Below are 16,669 nucleotides of genomic sequence, written 5' to 3'. Positions count from 1 at the left end.
GCTCGTTCAAGGAGGCGTTCCTGACCTAGCCTTTAGAGGAGGTGCCCGCGGTGTCTTGGCCGCGCCCCTATCGCTTTCGATTCTGCCCCTCAACTTCCGGTCTCCGCGAATAAGACGGAATTTAATTATACTTGGCCGGAAGTTCCCAACCAGGCTTCCGGGAGGCCCTTTTAAACCAGCGCGTGCGTTGGGCGGGGCTTGGCTAAATCTCGCCCCTATTGCCGAGCTGCGCGGTGTCGCGAGACTTGCCCTATCCGGAACTTCCGGCTGTGGTCTACCTTCTGCGTCTCGCTGTAGCTATGCGGTCCAGGCTTATTTGGGGTGCTTTTCGGGGCTTTTGGGCCTGCCAGGCTGTTGGCCCGGCCCGCCGACACGTAAGCTGCGGTAGCCTGCCGCTGGAAGGGCTGTTTGCCCGCGGCGGACCCCTGCGGACCTTCCTCGAACGCCAGGTAGGGTCTGAAGCTCAGTTGCAGTACAGGCGGCCTGACCTGGTGGCGGTGGCCAGACTTCTAACCGAGAAGGAGCAGGAGCTGCAGGAGACAGAGCACCTTCTGCATGGTAAGGGCCGGGCCTAGGGGAGTGGAATTCAGAGCAGGTTCTTGAGTCTTCATCTGCCCTTGCCAGGAAGCTGCTGCTCAGGTGTCCACACTCTACGAGTGTGAAGTCTTTACCCAGTTGCATCCCTTTCTGATTGCATCGGAGGTCAGGGCATCATTATCTAAGTTCTGATCCCATCCTCTCCTTGTGCTCCCTTGACAGTGCTCTGCGCCCTTTTACAAAACTTAAGTTGACTTTTACTGGTTGCTTATTTAATAGCAGGAGATTAGCTCGCCAAAGACAAATAAGGCACTATTCCTATTATGGGCTCGAAACCTGTGTTTCTAAGTGTAGTAGAGGGACCACTCGCAAAAGTGACAGGGGAGGTGCGTGCTAAGTAAACCCAGACTGGGAATCTGAGACCTAGAAACATGCGATTTTAACAAATTTCCCACGTGATTCATGTCCATTTGAATCTGAGTGGGGCCTGTGTGTCTGCATTTGCACAAGCTCCTGGGGATGCCTAGTTGCTGGTCTGTGGCCCACACTGGAAAGGCGCTAGAGAGGGTCACAATCTGTTGGGGGCAAGAAAATTATAATACAGCCCATAAGTAAGACTTTATATCAATAAAGACCTAGGAGAATGAGGAGAACTTGTTGGGAAAGACTGGTACAGGGATAAAGGCCCACCCTTAGATGATATAATAATAGTTTAACCTTTATTGATCCTTTGCCATACTCCACGCTTTGCTTTTTTTTTAAATAAATTTATTTATTTATTTATTTTATTGGCTGTGTTGGGGCCTTTTGCTGTGTGCGGGCTTTTAGTTGCGGTGAGTGAAGGCTACTCTTCGTTGTAGTGCGCAGGCGCCTCATTTCTGTGGCTTCTCTTGTTGCGGAGCACCGGCTCTAGGCACGTGGGCTTCAGTAGTTGCAGCACATGGGCTCAGTAGTTGTGGCGCACGGGCTTAGTTGCTCTGCGGTGTGTGGGATCTTCCTGGAGCAGGGATTGAACCCCTGTCCCCTGCATTGGCAGGCGGATTCTTAACCACTGCACCACCTAGGAAGCCCCAACTTTCTTTATCTATTAACTCATGCAGTTCACATAATAAACTGTGAAATAGGTTTTATTAGCCTCATGCAACAGAGGAGGAACCTGAGACATAAAGATAAAATAACTTACACTGCTTGTAAGGAATGGAGCTTGGATAGGACTGACTCCTTATCTCATGCTCTTATCACTGAACTGTATGTTAACTAAGGAAGGGGGGAGGTTATAGGAAGGGGGAGGTTGGGACCGTTTTGTAAGGGAGCTCAAATACTAACCTGCAGAATTTGATTTCATCCTGTTGGCAGAAGGAAGCCAGCAGAAGCTTTTACATTGGGAGTGAATGCTTAGGACTCTTGATTGGTGGTGTCAGTTTAGAAGCAACCTGGAATAGGACTGAAGGTGCTATGGAAAACGGGGGGCTAATGCAATTGTATAGGTGAGACTTAAGGAGAGTCTAAATTAAATGATTTAAGAGAAAAGGCTGCCCAGAGTGTTTAAAAAAAAATTAGAAAAAGTATCTTTTGGGAAAAAAATTAAATTGGTTTCATTCCTTCAGCATGCTATTATTTTAGTATTTAATCACATAATGTTTTAGGTTGTTAATTTTTTGTGAGTTTTTCTCCCCTAGAACAGTATAAAGAAACTAAAATTACCTAAAATCCTGCCATGAGGGTAGGTCTTACATATTATCCCCAGCTCCCAGCATAATTACTTCTTAGTAAATGAATAAACATTCCAGCTGATACAGAGTTTGATCTTTCAACGGAGACAGCAAATTGTAATAGGAAAATTTCCCCCTCTCTTTTCTGTAAGCTGCATGCTGTCCATAGGATGGAGGAATGAGGAAGTAAGTATATTTTGTAAGGTAAAAATGAAAGCTGAAGTAAGAATTAGGTACAGCCGGAGAGAGAAGAGTACTTCATGTAAACATTCTGTAAACATTAGGCAGCATCTAAATAGGTGGACATTTTTATATTAATGAAGCATTTACTAATAAGACAATAAATAACTTTTTACTTTTTAACTCAGTTTTGGTCTAACTGATGGTACCTTCTGTTCCCTTTCTGGCCTAACTAGTTCAGTCCATTCATTTGTTATCATAGAGTCTGAGCTGGAAAACTAAAAGCATACTTGTCATTATGAATATTTTGGGGAGGCAGAATTACAGAAAAGCTTAGTAGCTTCTTTATATTTTTCTATAGAGATTGTTTTTATTTTGACCATACACTTTTGTCATCAGGAAAAACTTTTTTTAACTACATGCTTATGAAAACTAATGCATAAAATGTTTTAAATTTATGATAGTTATAAAAAGGACACGATAATTGTTATTTTTCCCTTAAGCTACAATAACAATAAAACTTACCTTGCATTCTGTTAGCGATTTAATACTAATTAAGAAAAACTTAGCCTGCTGCCTTTTTTTCTTAGATGAAAATGAAGACTTAAGGAAACTTGCAGAGAATGAAATAACTTCATGTCAAAAAGAAATAGCTCAGTTGAAGCATCAGGTATGGTATTTGTGCAAAGAATAAAGCATCCGTGCATGCTATTACTTCTAATGTATTTTATGTATTTTATTAGAAGTTTATAAAAGCAAGTCAGGAACTAACCAGCTTGCTAGTATTTATAAACTGGGTTTTAAAGAAGGAAAAAGCATACTCCCTATGGCCTTGTTTTTATCATACTAAAAGGATTGTATTGATAGAACTCTGAATGAAAGATGAATGTCACATTAATAGGATTTGCCAGAAAGGCAGTGAAATGTTGGTATTATATTTTCCTTCTTTTGGTTTTTTTAAGAAAGGTGAGGATGGGGATGGACAATGAGTAGAAGAGGTTATGGAGCGATGGTAGTTGGAAGCAGGAATATTTCTTTATCTTTGTGTCTCTGACACTATTACAGTGTCAGCCTAGAGCAGGCCCTCGGGATTTCTAAAATGGAATTGCATTGCCTTGGCTTTATATCCAGGAGAATTGCAGGATGTATGGAGTTAGATGCAGGATCATGAAATTAGATCCACTCTTTGTTAATTCTGTAAAGCAGAGCTTAAAGGTTTACAGCAGTTATCTCTGGAAATATAAGTGAAAGAACATGATATAGTGAGGAAAGAACCTGGAAAGGGGGTGCTTAATTTAGAGATTCTCTTTATCCAAGTGTTGAACTTAACCAAAAAGTAATGTCGCCACCACCAATCTAAGAAGAAAAGTTCCACTGGAGAGTGAAAAATTTCATGTAGCTAGCCTTCCATCCATTTTCTAATTTTTTTGTGAAGTAGAAGACATACGTGTTAACGGATTCTGTTCATTGGCTAATGATTAACAAACAGATGTAAATCATTTGTTAGTTCAAGATTTGAATGGTCACATTCTGTTGGCACAGGCTAAAGAGATGGAAAAGTAGGAAAACAAGTATAGCTCCTGACCGACACAAAGTGATATTTCAGAACTCAAGTAGACTTGGGTTCAAATTCTAGCTCTTCCACTTTCTAGTTATGGGATTTGGGTAACTAGAGTTAAACTTAGTTAAACTAAACTTAGTTGAACTTAGTTTTCACTTCTTAAGGTGGAGTTGTTAATAGAACCAGCCCAGGATGTTTGAAGAATTAAAGTACCTAAAAGGGCTTAGCAGAGTGCCTCTTGATATTAAAGACCCAATAAATGTTAGTAGCTTTTCTTTCTTAATTCACCTCATCTAAGAAGTCTTTATTCTGTTTCTCCTTAATTAGTACATACTCAAGTGGGAAACATACAGTTGTAATGGAAGGAAGACTGATTTAGGCACAAGGATCTAAGTTCTTGTGCCTGTTTGGGCACTAACGTGAGTCATCTCACTTCTATCAATCTCATTTTCTTTTATTTGTAAAATGAGGGAGTTGGACCAGATCTTCTCGAAGGGCCTCTACAGTTGCAAAATTGCAAGTTTCTCTTCCATGTTAAAGAAGGTTAGAAAAAATACAAATGCAATTTGAGTGTTTTTTCCCTGCCATACTAGGTTATAAGTTTCCAGGGATAGAGCTAGAGTCTTCTTTTGCGTGCTATACACAATACAGTGTCCTACTCACAGCAAGCACTTAATTATTAACTGAATAGAGAACAGACATAAAATATACCTGAACACCAAGAAGAAATAAAAACAAACCTGTAAGTTTCAGCTGAACCATATAGCATTTATAATACAGTGAAAACATTAATATTTTTGGAAGTTATGCATTATACGGTTCTGGCAAGATAGTTGAACAGGAATCAGCAATAGTAAATTATTTGTTTAGGGAAACTTTAAGTAAATTAAATATTTAAAATCCTACATCTAATCATTGAGCTTTTTTTTTTTTAAGTTTTAAATCTTAATTACAGGAGGGGTGATATTTTTGTATTTGCAGATTATCTTACTTTTGCTTCCCTCAGAAGAAACGGATGAAAGTGACTTGATCTTGGAGGTAACCGCAGGAGTTGGGGGTCAGGAGGCAATGTTGTTTACTTCAGAGGTGTTTGACATGTATCAGCAGTATGCTGCGTTTAAAAGATGGCATTTTGAAACCCTGGAATATTTTCCAAGTGAAATAGGTCAGTAAACTGTTCACTTTGCAAAAAATATAGATTTAATTTATCCATCAACATATATTTTAGGAAAGATTTGGAAAGACCATGACTAGGCTTTGTAATTTATTTGTAAGGATGCTTAAGTAGTTTTATCCTTATCATTTACTGAACAGTTTTGAATGCAAATATACCAATTTTGAAATAGCCTATAAAATGTTAGTCATTCAGTACTAACTATTGAATGACTAATAGTCTTAAAAGTGGTCCTCTACAGGTGTTACTGAGTCCGTTTATTAACACCATAAATGCTTTATGTTTAAGAATTATAAGGAATAAAGATATTAAGTGAATATCATAGACTTGTTAAAGGTTTTCAGTATGTTTTATAATCATTATGCTTATATTACTTTGAAGCTCTTTTAAATGTATTTCACGATGGTAGAAGTGATGGTCAGTTGTTTATAAATGGTAGGAAAAATAAAATAATTCTGTTTTCGCAATGTTTTCAAGGTGGCCTTAGACATGCATCTGCCAGCATTGGGGGTTCAGAAGTCTATAAGCACATGAAATTTGAAGGAGGTGTGCACAGAGTACAGAGAGTGCCCAAGACAGAGAAGCAAGGCCGCATACACACCAGCACCATGACTGTAGCAATCTTACCCCAGCCCACTGAGGTGAGGCACCACAGTCCCCTCGCCTTGGAATCCTGGGCCCAGCACAGTGCCTTGTCCCCAGAGTAACAGTCACTTTACTGAATTGAATGTCTCATTTTCATCATGTATTTTGAGTTGTTTTTACAAATATATTATCACAGTCCAAAAAGTGATTCTTAAAAGTAGATGGTTAAGAATTAAGGATATATAAGTGATCTAATCTTCCATTGTCTATTTATTAATTTTTCTCCATCACTAAGCTTAAAGTAGATATTTTGAGACCATCTACAGGAGAAACAATATTAGAGTTTGAGTGATTACCTTTGTAATAACTTTTGCTTTCTGTGACTTGCTTCCAGAGCATTAATAGCCAGAATCCTGTTTTAACAAAACTATTACTTAATAGAATTGCTACTTTATAACCCAGTCATATTAAAATGGAAATATATTGCTACAGTGTTCGTAGCGAGTGTACTTTATTTTCACAAATTCTCAGTCTGTATCATATTTTTAAGGTAGCTTAGTTGGGAAGTTCTATTTTGCTTACATCCCTTAGGCTGAAAAGTGATAGGAAATATATAACTTGTTTTTCAGAATGGAGTATGAATGACTTGAGAAGGAAATTTGAGGGTTTCTCTCTAAAGGAGCTCTAATGGAGTTCCTTTCTTTAGGTCTAATTTTTTGTGTGAAGCCTAGGTGAGGAACAGAACAGTTAAGGGAGAGAGTGAAGTAGGATAAATGGCAGGAGCCACACCTAGATACTAGTCACTTTGGCTTAAGCATCTTGGAGATGGAAGGAGTTTTCAGAAAAAGATGGAGACTGAAGACTAGGGTCCATAAGTCATCTCATTTAATTCTTCTAGGAACAGTAAGGAGCCACGTAGGGAGACATGGAGGGCCTGTGAATGATAGGATTCCTGCTGCTGGGGTTGTGGACATCTCACAGACTGGGCTATAGTTGTTCATGAAAGAGCTTTTTAAATACACTGCTTTGGATGGTGACTCCCAGGACACAGCATTATCCTGATACCAGATCCCAGTGTATTTATGAATTGCATTTATACCTATACCTTTGACTTCTCAGCCTTTGACATTTCTGATTTTCTCTCCTCTGCCTCTAAATATCCTCCTTTATTTAAAATTAAACAAAATAAAACCTTCCTATAATTCTTAAGCTAGTGTCATTTTTTTTTTAACTCTGTTAAAGTCTTTTTGCACTCAGAAATCATTTTGGCTGTTATATTAACATTTCTATTAGTAGCTGAGGTCTGCTATTGGAAAGAAGAGGGTAATTACAGAGAAGTCCAGTTTTTGAGGATTAGGGAAGGTTTGTTTTTGTTTTATATTATGTTTTGATAATGCACTCTTCTGATAAGAATAAGTTTAAAAAATGGTATCCTTCCAACTACTTTCTGTTCTTAAAATTAAACCTTCTAAATCTTATATAAATTCTGTGTATGTATGTATGTATTCATGATGTATTTATATTTATAAATAGTTCTTCCTTTTGAACAGATCATACATGTAATTTTTTTAATATCCCAACTTTTCCTCTTATGTATAGATTAATCTGGTGATTAATCCTAAAGATTTGAGGATTGATACTAAGCGAGCCAGTGGAGCTGGGGGACAGCATGTAAATACCACAGACAGTGCTGTCCGGATAGTTCATCTTCCAACAGGTATGTACTTACTTCTTCAACATAAAACACTGAAGAAAGAAATCGAATTCTGAATGACTTATTTTCCACTGACGTAGATCCTCAATTACCAGAAGAATAGACTACTAGGAATTGTTATTTAATACCTGATTTACCTAGAATTCTTAGCTGAAACTCTGCCGGATAATTACAAAGCCAGGAAGAGGGAGGGATGTAAGGCCAGAAAATTTCCATGTTAGTGACTATATCATTAATTAAAAAAAATCCTCACAGTGAAGTAATATCATGGGTTCTTCTTGATCAAAAAATGGTCTAAATCACTAGTTCTTACCCTTTTATGGAGGGAGGAGGAGATGGATTCCTTTGAGAAAATGAAAGCTTGGACCTGCTACCCAGAAAAACATGCTTATATGCAAAGTTTTGCAGGTAATTTCAGGGGCTTCATTCCATTAAGTCCATCTGCAGATATCCAGGGGTTCTGTCCTGATTCTGAATAGTTAGGCAATGGAGCTATAACTAAATATTAAGAAATATTCAGCCTTCAAAATACTATTAGTGTACCATACACTATTATTAAATGTTTTTACAAGTATTATTACTGATTTACATGTGATAAAGAGCATGTGGATAACAAACCTCAGTTATCTAGAAAGAATAAGTGATCCCAGATATGCATAATTCCTGTTGATTGCTAGTGGCTGATGGGAGTGCTGGGTTGATTTTTTTTTTATTTCTATATGAGGAAATGCTCATGTTAAACTTTAAGATGTAATACATAGTATGTAAACAGGAATAGGAAAAATAAGTGGATGGAAATACTCAAAAATATTAATAGTGATTAACTCTGGTAATAAGATTAACTTTTGCAATTCAGTTTGTATAAGTAGTTACTACTTTAAAAAAAATTATGGTGGCTAGCTGAAGGTACCAGAAAACAATCCATAGTAAAGGACTAACACTTATTGTTTAGTATGTATGCCTTCAGTATGGAAATACTCTGAGCTATAACTCAAATTTTCAGTTTTCTGACAACTGTAAAAGTTACTAAGTTTATAAGTCTTCCTTCCTTATATTAGAGTCCTATTTTTTCCCTTTATAAAGGAAGAAGAAAAAGGATAAGAAGGAAAAGGAGTATTCCTTGATAATAAATGAAGAAGATTTTTCTATTAAAACTCTTTAATTCTCATAACACTATTCAGGTGTTGTTTCCGAATGCCAACAAGAGAGATCTCAACTGAAAAATAGAGAGATGGCTATGAAAAAATTACGTGCAAAACTATACAGCCTGCATCTAGAAGAAGAAACAAGTAAACGATACAATGCTAGAAAGATTCAGGTAAAACTGAATTCTTAAAAATGCTTCTAAAGGATAAAAATATTTTTAGATAGCCAAGTTTTTATATATGTTAAAATTATTTCAATGTATTTGTCAAAATTAGAGTACAATTCAAACAGCTCAGCCAAGGGCTATACTTGTTTTATAGTAATCTTATACGTCTTTTAGTAATCTTTAGTAACCTTTTTATATTCAGTGGTATCTTTCTCAGACTTTTCAGCAAAGTTATTTTAAAAAGATATATGGAATTCCCGTTCATTTTGAATCCTTTGAAAATTATGGGAAGAAAGTTGGAAACTGTTTTCTTTCTTCCTGTTTGGCATTTGACTTTATAATTATAGACCCCTTCTACTAACTCCTTATCATGGAAAGTTCATCACTTTGTCATCACTGATGATAACCAGATTAATTCTCAGAGGTTATATATATTTAGCTGCCATGTGAATATCTGCTCTGTGCCAGGCTGTATGTATGCACCGTCATTGTGCACTAGGTAGTGTCTGTAATTTACAAATGGGGAAACTAAAGTGTAGGGTTGAAATAAATTGCCTGACGTCATAGAGTATTAGATGGCAGAGAGAGGATTCAAGATTCAAGTACTAATCTGTCTGACTTTAAAGCCTATATTCTTTTTTCTCTGTCAAGTTCCCATGTTATTTGAGGATTCAAAATGTTTAAGACGTGGTTCTTAACACTGTTTCAAATTATAAACCAGAGCTTAATCTCCAGGTAAGTTAAATCTGTAGGTTTAGTTGCCCTAAATTTAACTGTATCTCATATCCTTTTTTTTTTTTTTTTTAAATATATAGATTGGCACAAAAGGAAGGTCAGAGAAAATAAGAACATACAATTTTCCACAGAACCGGGTCACAGATCACAGAATAAACAAGTCACTCCATGATCTTGAAACTTTTATGCAAGGAGAGTACTTACTGGATGAACTTATACAGTCATTGAAGGACTATGCTCATTATGAATCTTTAGTAGAAATTATTTCCAAAAGAATTTAAGTTGATCTGTTATTAAAGACTTGTATAGCTTCTAGAAATTCTATTACAGCATATCACATTGTATACATACTAGTATTCTCTTGAAACATGAGTTAACACAGTTGGGAGTAACATGAGTATTTTTAATATGTAGATAATGTATATAAATCTTCTCTAATTTATTAGTAAAAAATATACAGTATAATCATGACTCTGGTTGTATACTTTGGACTCTTCCTTACAAGAAAGGAAAACATTGTCCTTTGTTTTATGTAAAATGAATGATCAGAAATTTGGTTTAACTCTTAAGGAAAATTTCAAACATAAAACAGTAGAAATGTGACATTAATTATTATTAGTCAAGTTTCTAGTCAGGAAACCTTTAATTTGAACAGGGATAATTTTGATATAAAAAATTCTTAACCAATGATGGGATTAGCTATTAAGGGATAAAAGATTACTACTCTAGGACTGAGAGAATACCCAAGGGAAGACTACCCTTGGAAAGGGCTTCCCTTCCCTCAAAGTGGAGAGTCAGGCCTCTTGGAGAGAAAGTGGCTTTAGCCCACGTGACGATGACAGAAAAGTTCCCTGGCTTGCTCTAGGCCAGAGCTGGTCAGCAGGTGGTAGATCAGACTTTACCCACAGAACCTCAGACTCTCAGGGAGCATTAAGTGGTAGGTCTCCCACCAGGGTGTCATTACAACTTGCTGAAGGGTAAGCCTCCATTTGTGTCTGCACTAGTCAGCAGAAACGTGAGATAGCAGGATGTGTATATGTAGAAAAAGAGATTGTAAGGAACTGGGTCACATGATTGTGACGCTGGAAAGGGAGAGCTTTGCGGCAGTTCCAGTCTGAAAGTGGTCTGCTGGAGCGTTCTCTCTGCTCAGGGAAGGCCATTCCTGCTCTTTTCAGGCCTTCCGCAGATTGGACAAGGCCATTCCACATTATGGAGGGTACTGTGCTTTACTCCAGTTTCACTGATAAATATGTTAAGCTCGTCCAAAACACCCTCGCAGAAATACCCAGAGTAATGCTGACTAAATGTCTAGGCACCCTGTGGCCCAGCCAACTTGACATACAAAATTAACCATCCGTGTCCAAGAGCACCCCTGGCAGCTGTGCATAGAAACACATTCGAAACAAGAAGAGAAGCCCCTTCCTCCTGCACTGTTTGTCCACCTCCCCTACTGACAAAGTTTAACATAGTACAAGCTGGCAAAAGAGAAATGTTTACAGGTCCAGCTCCAGTATCACAAAGTACGGCAGTAAACCGGTAACTGGCACAAACACCCATACTCATTGCCTCGTTTCAGTAACTGATGTTTATTTTTTTTTTAATTATTATTTATTTTTGGCTGTGTTGGGTCTTTGTTGCTATATGCAGGTTTTCTCTAGTTGTGGCGAGCGGGGGCTACTCTTCACTGCAGTGCAAGGGTTTCTCTTTGCTGTGGCTTCTCTTGTTGCGGAGCATGGACTCTAGGTGCACGGGCTTCAGTTGTTGTGGCTCTTGGGCTCCAGAGCACAGGCTCAATAGTTGTGGTGCACGGGCTTAGTTGCTTCACAGCATGTGGGATCTTCCCAGACCAGAGCTTGAACCCATGTCTCCTGCATTGGCAGGCAGATTCTTAACCACTGTGCCACCAGGGAAGTCCCGAGTAATTGATGTTTTCATATTTGCTTGGTGTTAGAGGTTATAAATATGTTACACTTCACCCCTAGATATTTCAGCTTGTATTTAAAAAAATAAGGACACTGTTCTACTTAATCATATACTATCATCACACCTAACAAAACTGACAGTAATTCCCTAACATCTTCAAACACCCAATTCAAGTTTCCCCAATTCTCCCTGAAATGTTTTTAAGTGGCTTGTTCAAACCAGGATCCAGTTAAGAATCACACATGGGAATCAGTGATTATATTGCTTATATCTCCCTTATTCTAAAACAGCCCTGCCAGCCACTGCCCCCCCTTTTTTCATGACACTGCACTGAATTTTCATTTGAGAAAGTGAGACTATTATGGGTCACACCATTTGTCCTTCAAGGCACAGTAGTTCCTACAAACAGGAAGTTAAGAGCTTAAGACTAGGTTAGTTTTGCAAACTCCTTCCCCTTCCTGTAACTTAGCATTTTTGTGATTAAAATATACACTTAAATAAGCCAGCTTGAATGCTCCGATATGCTGAGATCTCTTAGATTCGCTAAAAAATGACAGAAAAATGACTTCACCCTTGTGAAGTAAGAATTTATTGAAAGTGAGCTTAAAAGCTAAATCAATATAATCTTTTTTCTATCCTAAGATTTAAAAGAAGTTGCTCTTTTTTCGCTGGCAATCCTGGTTATGATTAGCTCTTTTCTAATAAGACTGACCAGAGAATTGACACCTGAGAGGGAAGGAAAGCCCAGGAATGTCTGCTTGAGGCTGCACAGCTGTAAAAGGCCTGTTGGTGTTGAGAGCAACAGCAAATAAGTAGTGTGCTGGATAAACAGACCCCGCCAGAGACTGCAGAAAGCAGTCATAAATTCAACCTGTTTAACGGCAAAAAAGAAAAGAAAGAAGTAGGACCTGTCAGTTACCCCATAAAAAAGTGAGAAAATGCTGGCTCAAGAATATTTTGAAAACACGAGGTAAACTAAGGACTATAATTATGAAGAACTCTACCTAGTAGAAAATGAATAAATGTTAAATTTATGGTAGTTACAAGGTAGGATTTCTAGAGAAACAAGAGTGATTTCACTATTAAGATTATGTGATTTAAATGTTAAAGGATTAGGAGACAGTTAAATCTCAAAACTGCACATTTTTTGTATGTTAGAATCAACAGTAGTCTTAATTTTCATAAACATGTACTACATAAACTCAAAACTACCTTATTGTTAGGCAATTGTTTCCTCTTTCTTAAGTCAACATTTGTTCGCCAAATTTCTTTAGAGCCCCAGCATGCTAAATTTCAGAGTAATATTATATTGATAATTTCTCACCTTATTGCTCTAAAAGGCAGGTGTAGAAAAACCATTAAAGACAGTTAAGAATTTAAGCTGGCCAAAGGTCATCAGATACATCAGAGAATTTTAATTTGAAGAGTAGCCCTCTCCCCTGTAATGTTCTGCTCACAAAAGGCATCCTATTCTGCCTTCACAAGAACAGCTGATGAATGTAGCTTTTATTGACCTAAGCAACTCAAGAATACAGCAAGACATGCTCATTCAACACTATTCACTGGGCATAAGGCCCAATGCAAGCCTCTGTCTCCCAGATTTATCACTTTCCCCTTGGGTCTTTTGGTTTCCTTTTTTGAATGAAAGGGAGATATCTATGGGTTATTAAATATTACAATATACTGTTACTCAGTTTCTCTTTACCTCTTCTAATAGGTAATAATTAGAAAAGTTGGACTGATATTATGAAGGGTCTGGAATGTTGAATTTCAGTTTGTGAACAAGGGAGAGCCACCCCTTTCCACTCCCTCCCTCTCTGCCCCACAGGAAAAGAAAGTGTGAGAGCTCTACTAATGAAGGTGGGAAAGAACCATCAATTTTCAAACTTCCTGCCCATGAGAACAGCACAGTTGGTCAGAAAAAAAATCATTATAATACTTTGGTAATTTTAACAATATAAATTTAACAAGATATGTACTGTATCACTGTGTCTTAGGAACACGTGGAGTAACTGACAAATTCTGGTCTGTGAACTGACACTGGCTCCCACTTCACTCACTAATCTAAAGTAGCTTTTCCTATATGATCAAATGTAATTTTTGAGACCCAGGCAAAGGTACGACTAGAACAACATAATGTTTGCCTAAAGCCTACTGGAACCCTACGTCTAAATTTTAAGGGCCTTAGAACTTTGTAGCTCTTTGCACAAACAATGCATCTACACAGCTACCTGAATTAGAAAGCATGCATTGTCACTCCCACCTGCCTTTGCTTTCCCTGCCTTCTCTGCCTAAAACACATAGTTACCTCCACAGACAGATTTCAAGGTCCAAACTAAAGGGAACTTAGCCCCTAGGAAGAATTAACTGCTCTTCATTAGTACTTTACACAACAGTATGACAACATTTATGGCAAGGCAGTAAACTCACTGGTTTACTTCTATCTCAGGTTTGTGCGCTTAATAAGGAAATGGGAAAGGGCGGGTCAGGAATGGAATGTATTATTAAACCTCTCACATCATCTCATTAATGGACAAAACTGTGTTTTCTTCATTCTTGTCTCTTCAAGACCTAACTTCACGGCACTAAAAGATGTGTAAAAGGCAGTTCTAAAATTATTTGTCTAGAAATCTGGTGTATTGTTCGTAAAGAACAATTGAACTTCATTTCAAAATGTCCTATAACACCAGTTCATCAAAACTCATTCAGCTAGAATGGCAATTTTGAAGATGTATAAATAGATGTCTAAAATGAAGCTTGTCATTTTCCTCTACAACCTGCTTCTCACTGTGTGATCTGTTTTTTTCATGGCCCTACCATTCTCCCTCTCTAAAATTTAAACTGCAGTCATCTTTGATTCCTCTTCCTCACATGAGTTTATTGCTAACGCCTACTCTCCCATTAAACACCCTAATCGTCACCAATTCCATTACCACTACTCTGGTCCAGAATTTTTTCTCCTGGACTACTTTAATAGTCCCCTGCATCTTCTCTAATTCAAGTCACACATACACAACTGCCAGATTCATCTTCCTAAAATGCAAGGCTCTGATCTTACAGGTTCCCACTGCCTCCCAAATGAAACTCCAACTCTGAAGCGTCCACACAACACATCCACATCCCTACCCAGCATCATTTCACGGTAGCCCACTTTACACACCACCCCTTTACGTCACATCAAATTAATTTTTCTTGACAAATCCTCCTGCACTTAAGCTTGCACCCATCTTGTTCCTTATGCCAGGGAAGGCCACCCTCCTCCCCATTCCCTTAAAAGACATCCCCAACAGAAGTGGTTCACATCTAGAGGCAACCTCACTCCCCAGGGGTTATCTGACTATGTTTGGAGACAGTTATCACAACTTGGGGTGGGGGGGAGGGGAGTTAAGAGGTTAAAGTTGCTGCTACACATCCTACAATGTACAACATAGCCCCCACAACAAAGAGTTACCTGGCCCCAAATGTCAATAATGCTGAGGTTGAGAAACCCTGTCCTAGATTATTCTCTTATCCTGGCATATATTAGAAGTAACTCCTCTTTTCTATAAAAATTCCCACTGCAACTAGATGTATTTGACTCATCCAGTGTTCATAGCTATATTTTGTACACCTTATCTCCTCCCCCCTGTACTCATGATGCTTTTATTCAAAGATTATTTAGCATCTATGTCTATTAGATGGCAGGCCCAGACAGTAAGCAAAGGAGCAGGTACCATGTCCCAGTTACTTCCAGACACTCCACGATTTCTTGCATGCTATATAGATCTGCAATAAGGATCTGGTGAAAATAAGGGCAATTCTCTCTGCACTTCATTTTGCACCTAAAAGCTCAACAATTCTGATACTGATTTGCAGAAACAAAGAGGTACATACATCTGTTGACATCTTGTAAAATTCAGAACAGCCCTTTCTGAATTTCTCACTAAAAATGAAACTAACAGGTGCTCATGAACCTACTGAAAAAGTTAATTGTCAGTGAGCAATAATATTTCAACATAATTAAAGCTCTAATAGATAAAATCTATTAAATAACTTTAATAAACCTAAAGAAAAAGATGAACAAACTACTCCAGCTTGCAATAAAACATGCTTCATTCTTTATATTACCTTATATTACGATAGTAATTTTAATTTTTCCAATATCTTAGCCTTTTTCTGAAAATAAATTTAAAAATAACTGCTGGAGAATACCTTTTAAGTTGTGGTTAAGATTCAAAGGTTACAGTTCAGGTGCTCAATTAATTTAATGAGAAACCGCCCCCCCAATTTCATATATTTGTCTGCATCTAAAAATAAAAGAGGTGAATAAAGAAGATCTCTGAGGTTAAATGGGGAAGTAATATGAAAATGTACTTATAAACAATCAGGCCTCCCAGAAATATTATTACTCCTCAGTATAACATAGAGGAAAGTACATGAACTTATCCCAGAGACTGGGGTTGGAATTTCTGCTCATTAGCTGTGTGATTCTGTGCAACTGAACTTACACCTTTAAGCACCATCAGAAAATGAAAACGCTAAGGTTATTGTGCAAATTAAAGGCTAACATTTACCAAGTGCCTAGTAGATAAAAAAAAAAAAAGCTACCGTGGTTTTAATATTCATTCAACAAATCACTCCCTTGCTAACATCCCTCCAACAGTTAACCAAGTCCTATAGGATCTGGCTTCTACCTATCTGACCTCAATTCCTACAGTCTTTTTGCTCTGTAGGCTGTAGACTTCCTTCTCACCCTGGAACAAGCCATCCACCTTCAGTCTCTCCTCTGCTTATTCTGCAGATCTTTGCATTGCCAGCTCAACATTCCAATCTTGGCCCAAAGCCTCAGAAACCTTCCTTAACACCCAAAGTCCTTAGCCATGCTCCTACTGCCCATTCTCTACCCCCTTATGTTGTTTTATATTCGTCTTTCATTCAGTGAAACTGCAAATTGCCAGTTTCTTTCCCATGAGAATGTAAACTCCCTGAAGAATAGGACTTGTGTCTTTTCACCCCTGTGTCAGGACCTAGCACCAGGGGTGAGAGATATATGAGTCAGGTGCAAAATTTAAGGGGATGCCAAAAATTTCAGCAACCAAGAAAAATAATGCAACATTCTGAAAAATAAAAACTAACGCAGAAAACAATGATAAACTATAAAAATTTTACATAAAGACAAGTTCCACTCAGCACTAGAATGATTCATCCTGATCTCGACCCTGCTTCACGCGGGCCTTGACAACAATTTAATTCAGCG

The 16,669-nt window shown here is 37.9% G+C and overlaps 1 protein-coding gene across 2 annotated transcripts; it reads left to right on the top strand.

Moving 5' to 3' along the window:
• The first annotated feature begins 239 nt into the window (after positions 1–239).
• On the top strand, positions 240–9,934 carry MTRF1L (mitochondrial translation release factor 1 like). 2 transcript variants are annotated; one of them, XM_057738909.1, is made up of 7 exons: positions 241–558; positions 3,020–3,099; positions 4,972–5,155; positions 5,642–5,805; positions 7,349–7,466; positions 8,645–8,781; positions 9,591–9,934. In XM_057738909.1, the coding sequence occupies exons 1-7, from the start codon at positions 300–302 to the stop codon at positions 9,789–9,791; spliced, it is 1,143 nt and encodes a 380-aa protein (XP_057594892.1). In that variant the 5' UTR covers positions 241–299; the 3' UTR covers positions 9,792–9,934. The 2 variants fall into 2 exon arrangements, with proteins under 2 accessions (XP_057594893.1, XP_057594892.1); XM_057738910.1 differs by lacking the exon at positions 9,591–9,934 and having other exon boundaries at positions 240–558; positions 8,547–8,778.
• Positions 9,935–16,669: the final 6,735 nt, after the last annotated feature.

This window comes from Hippopotamus amphibius, chromosome 6 (genome assembly GCF_030028045.1).
Source record: "Hippopotamus amphibius kiboko isolate mHipAmp2 chromosome 6, mHipAmp2.hap2, whole genome shotgun sequence".
In the NCBI taxonomy this organism is placed as follows: Eukaryota; Metazoa; Chordata; class Mammalia; order Artiodactyla; family Hippopotamidae; genus Hippopotamus; species Hippopotamus amphibius.
This window is presented reverse-complemented; position numbering and strand designations above follow the sequence as displayed.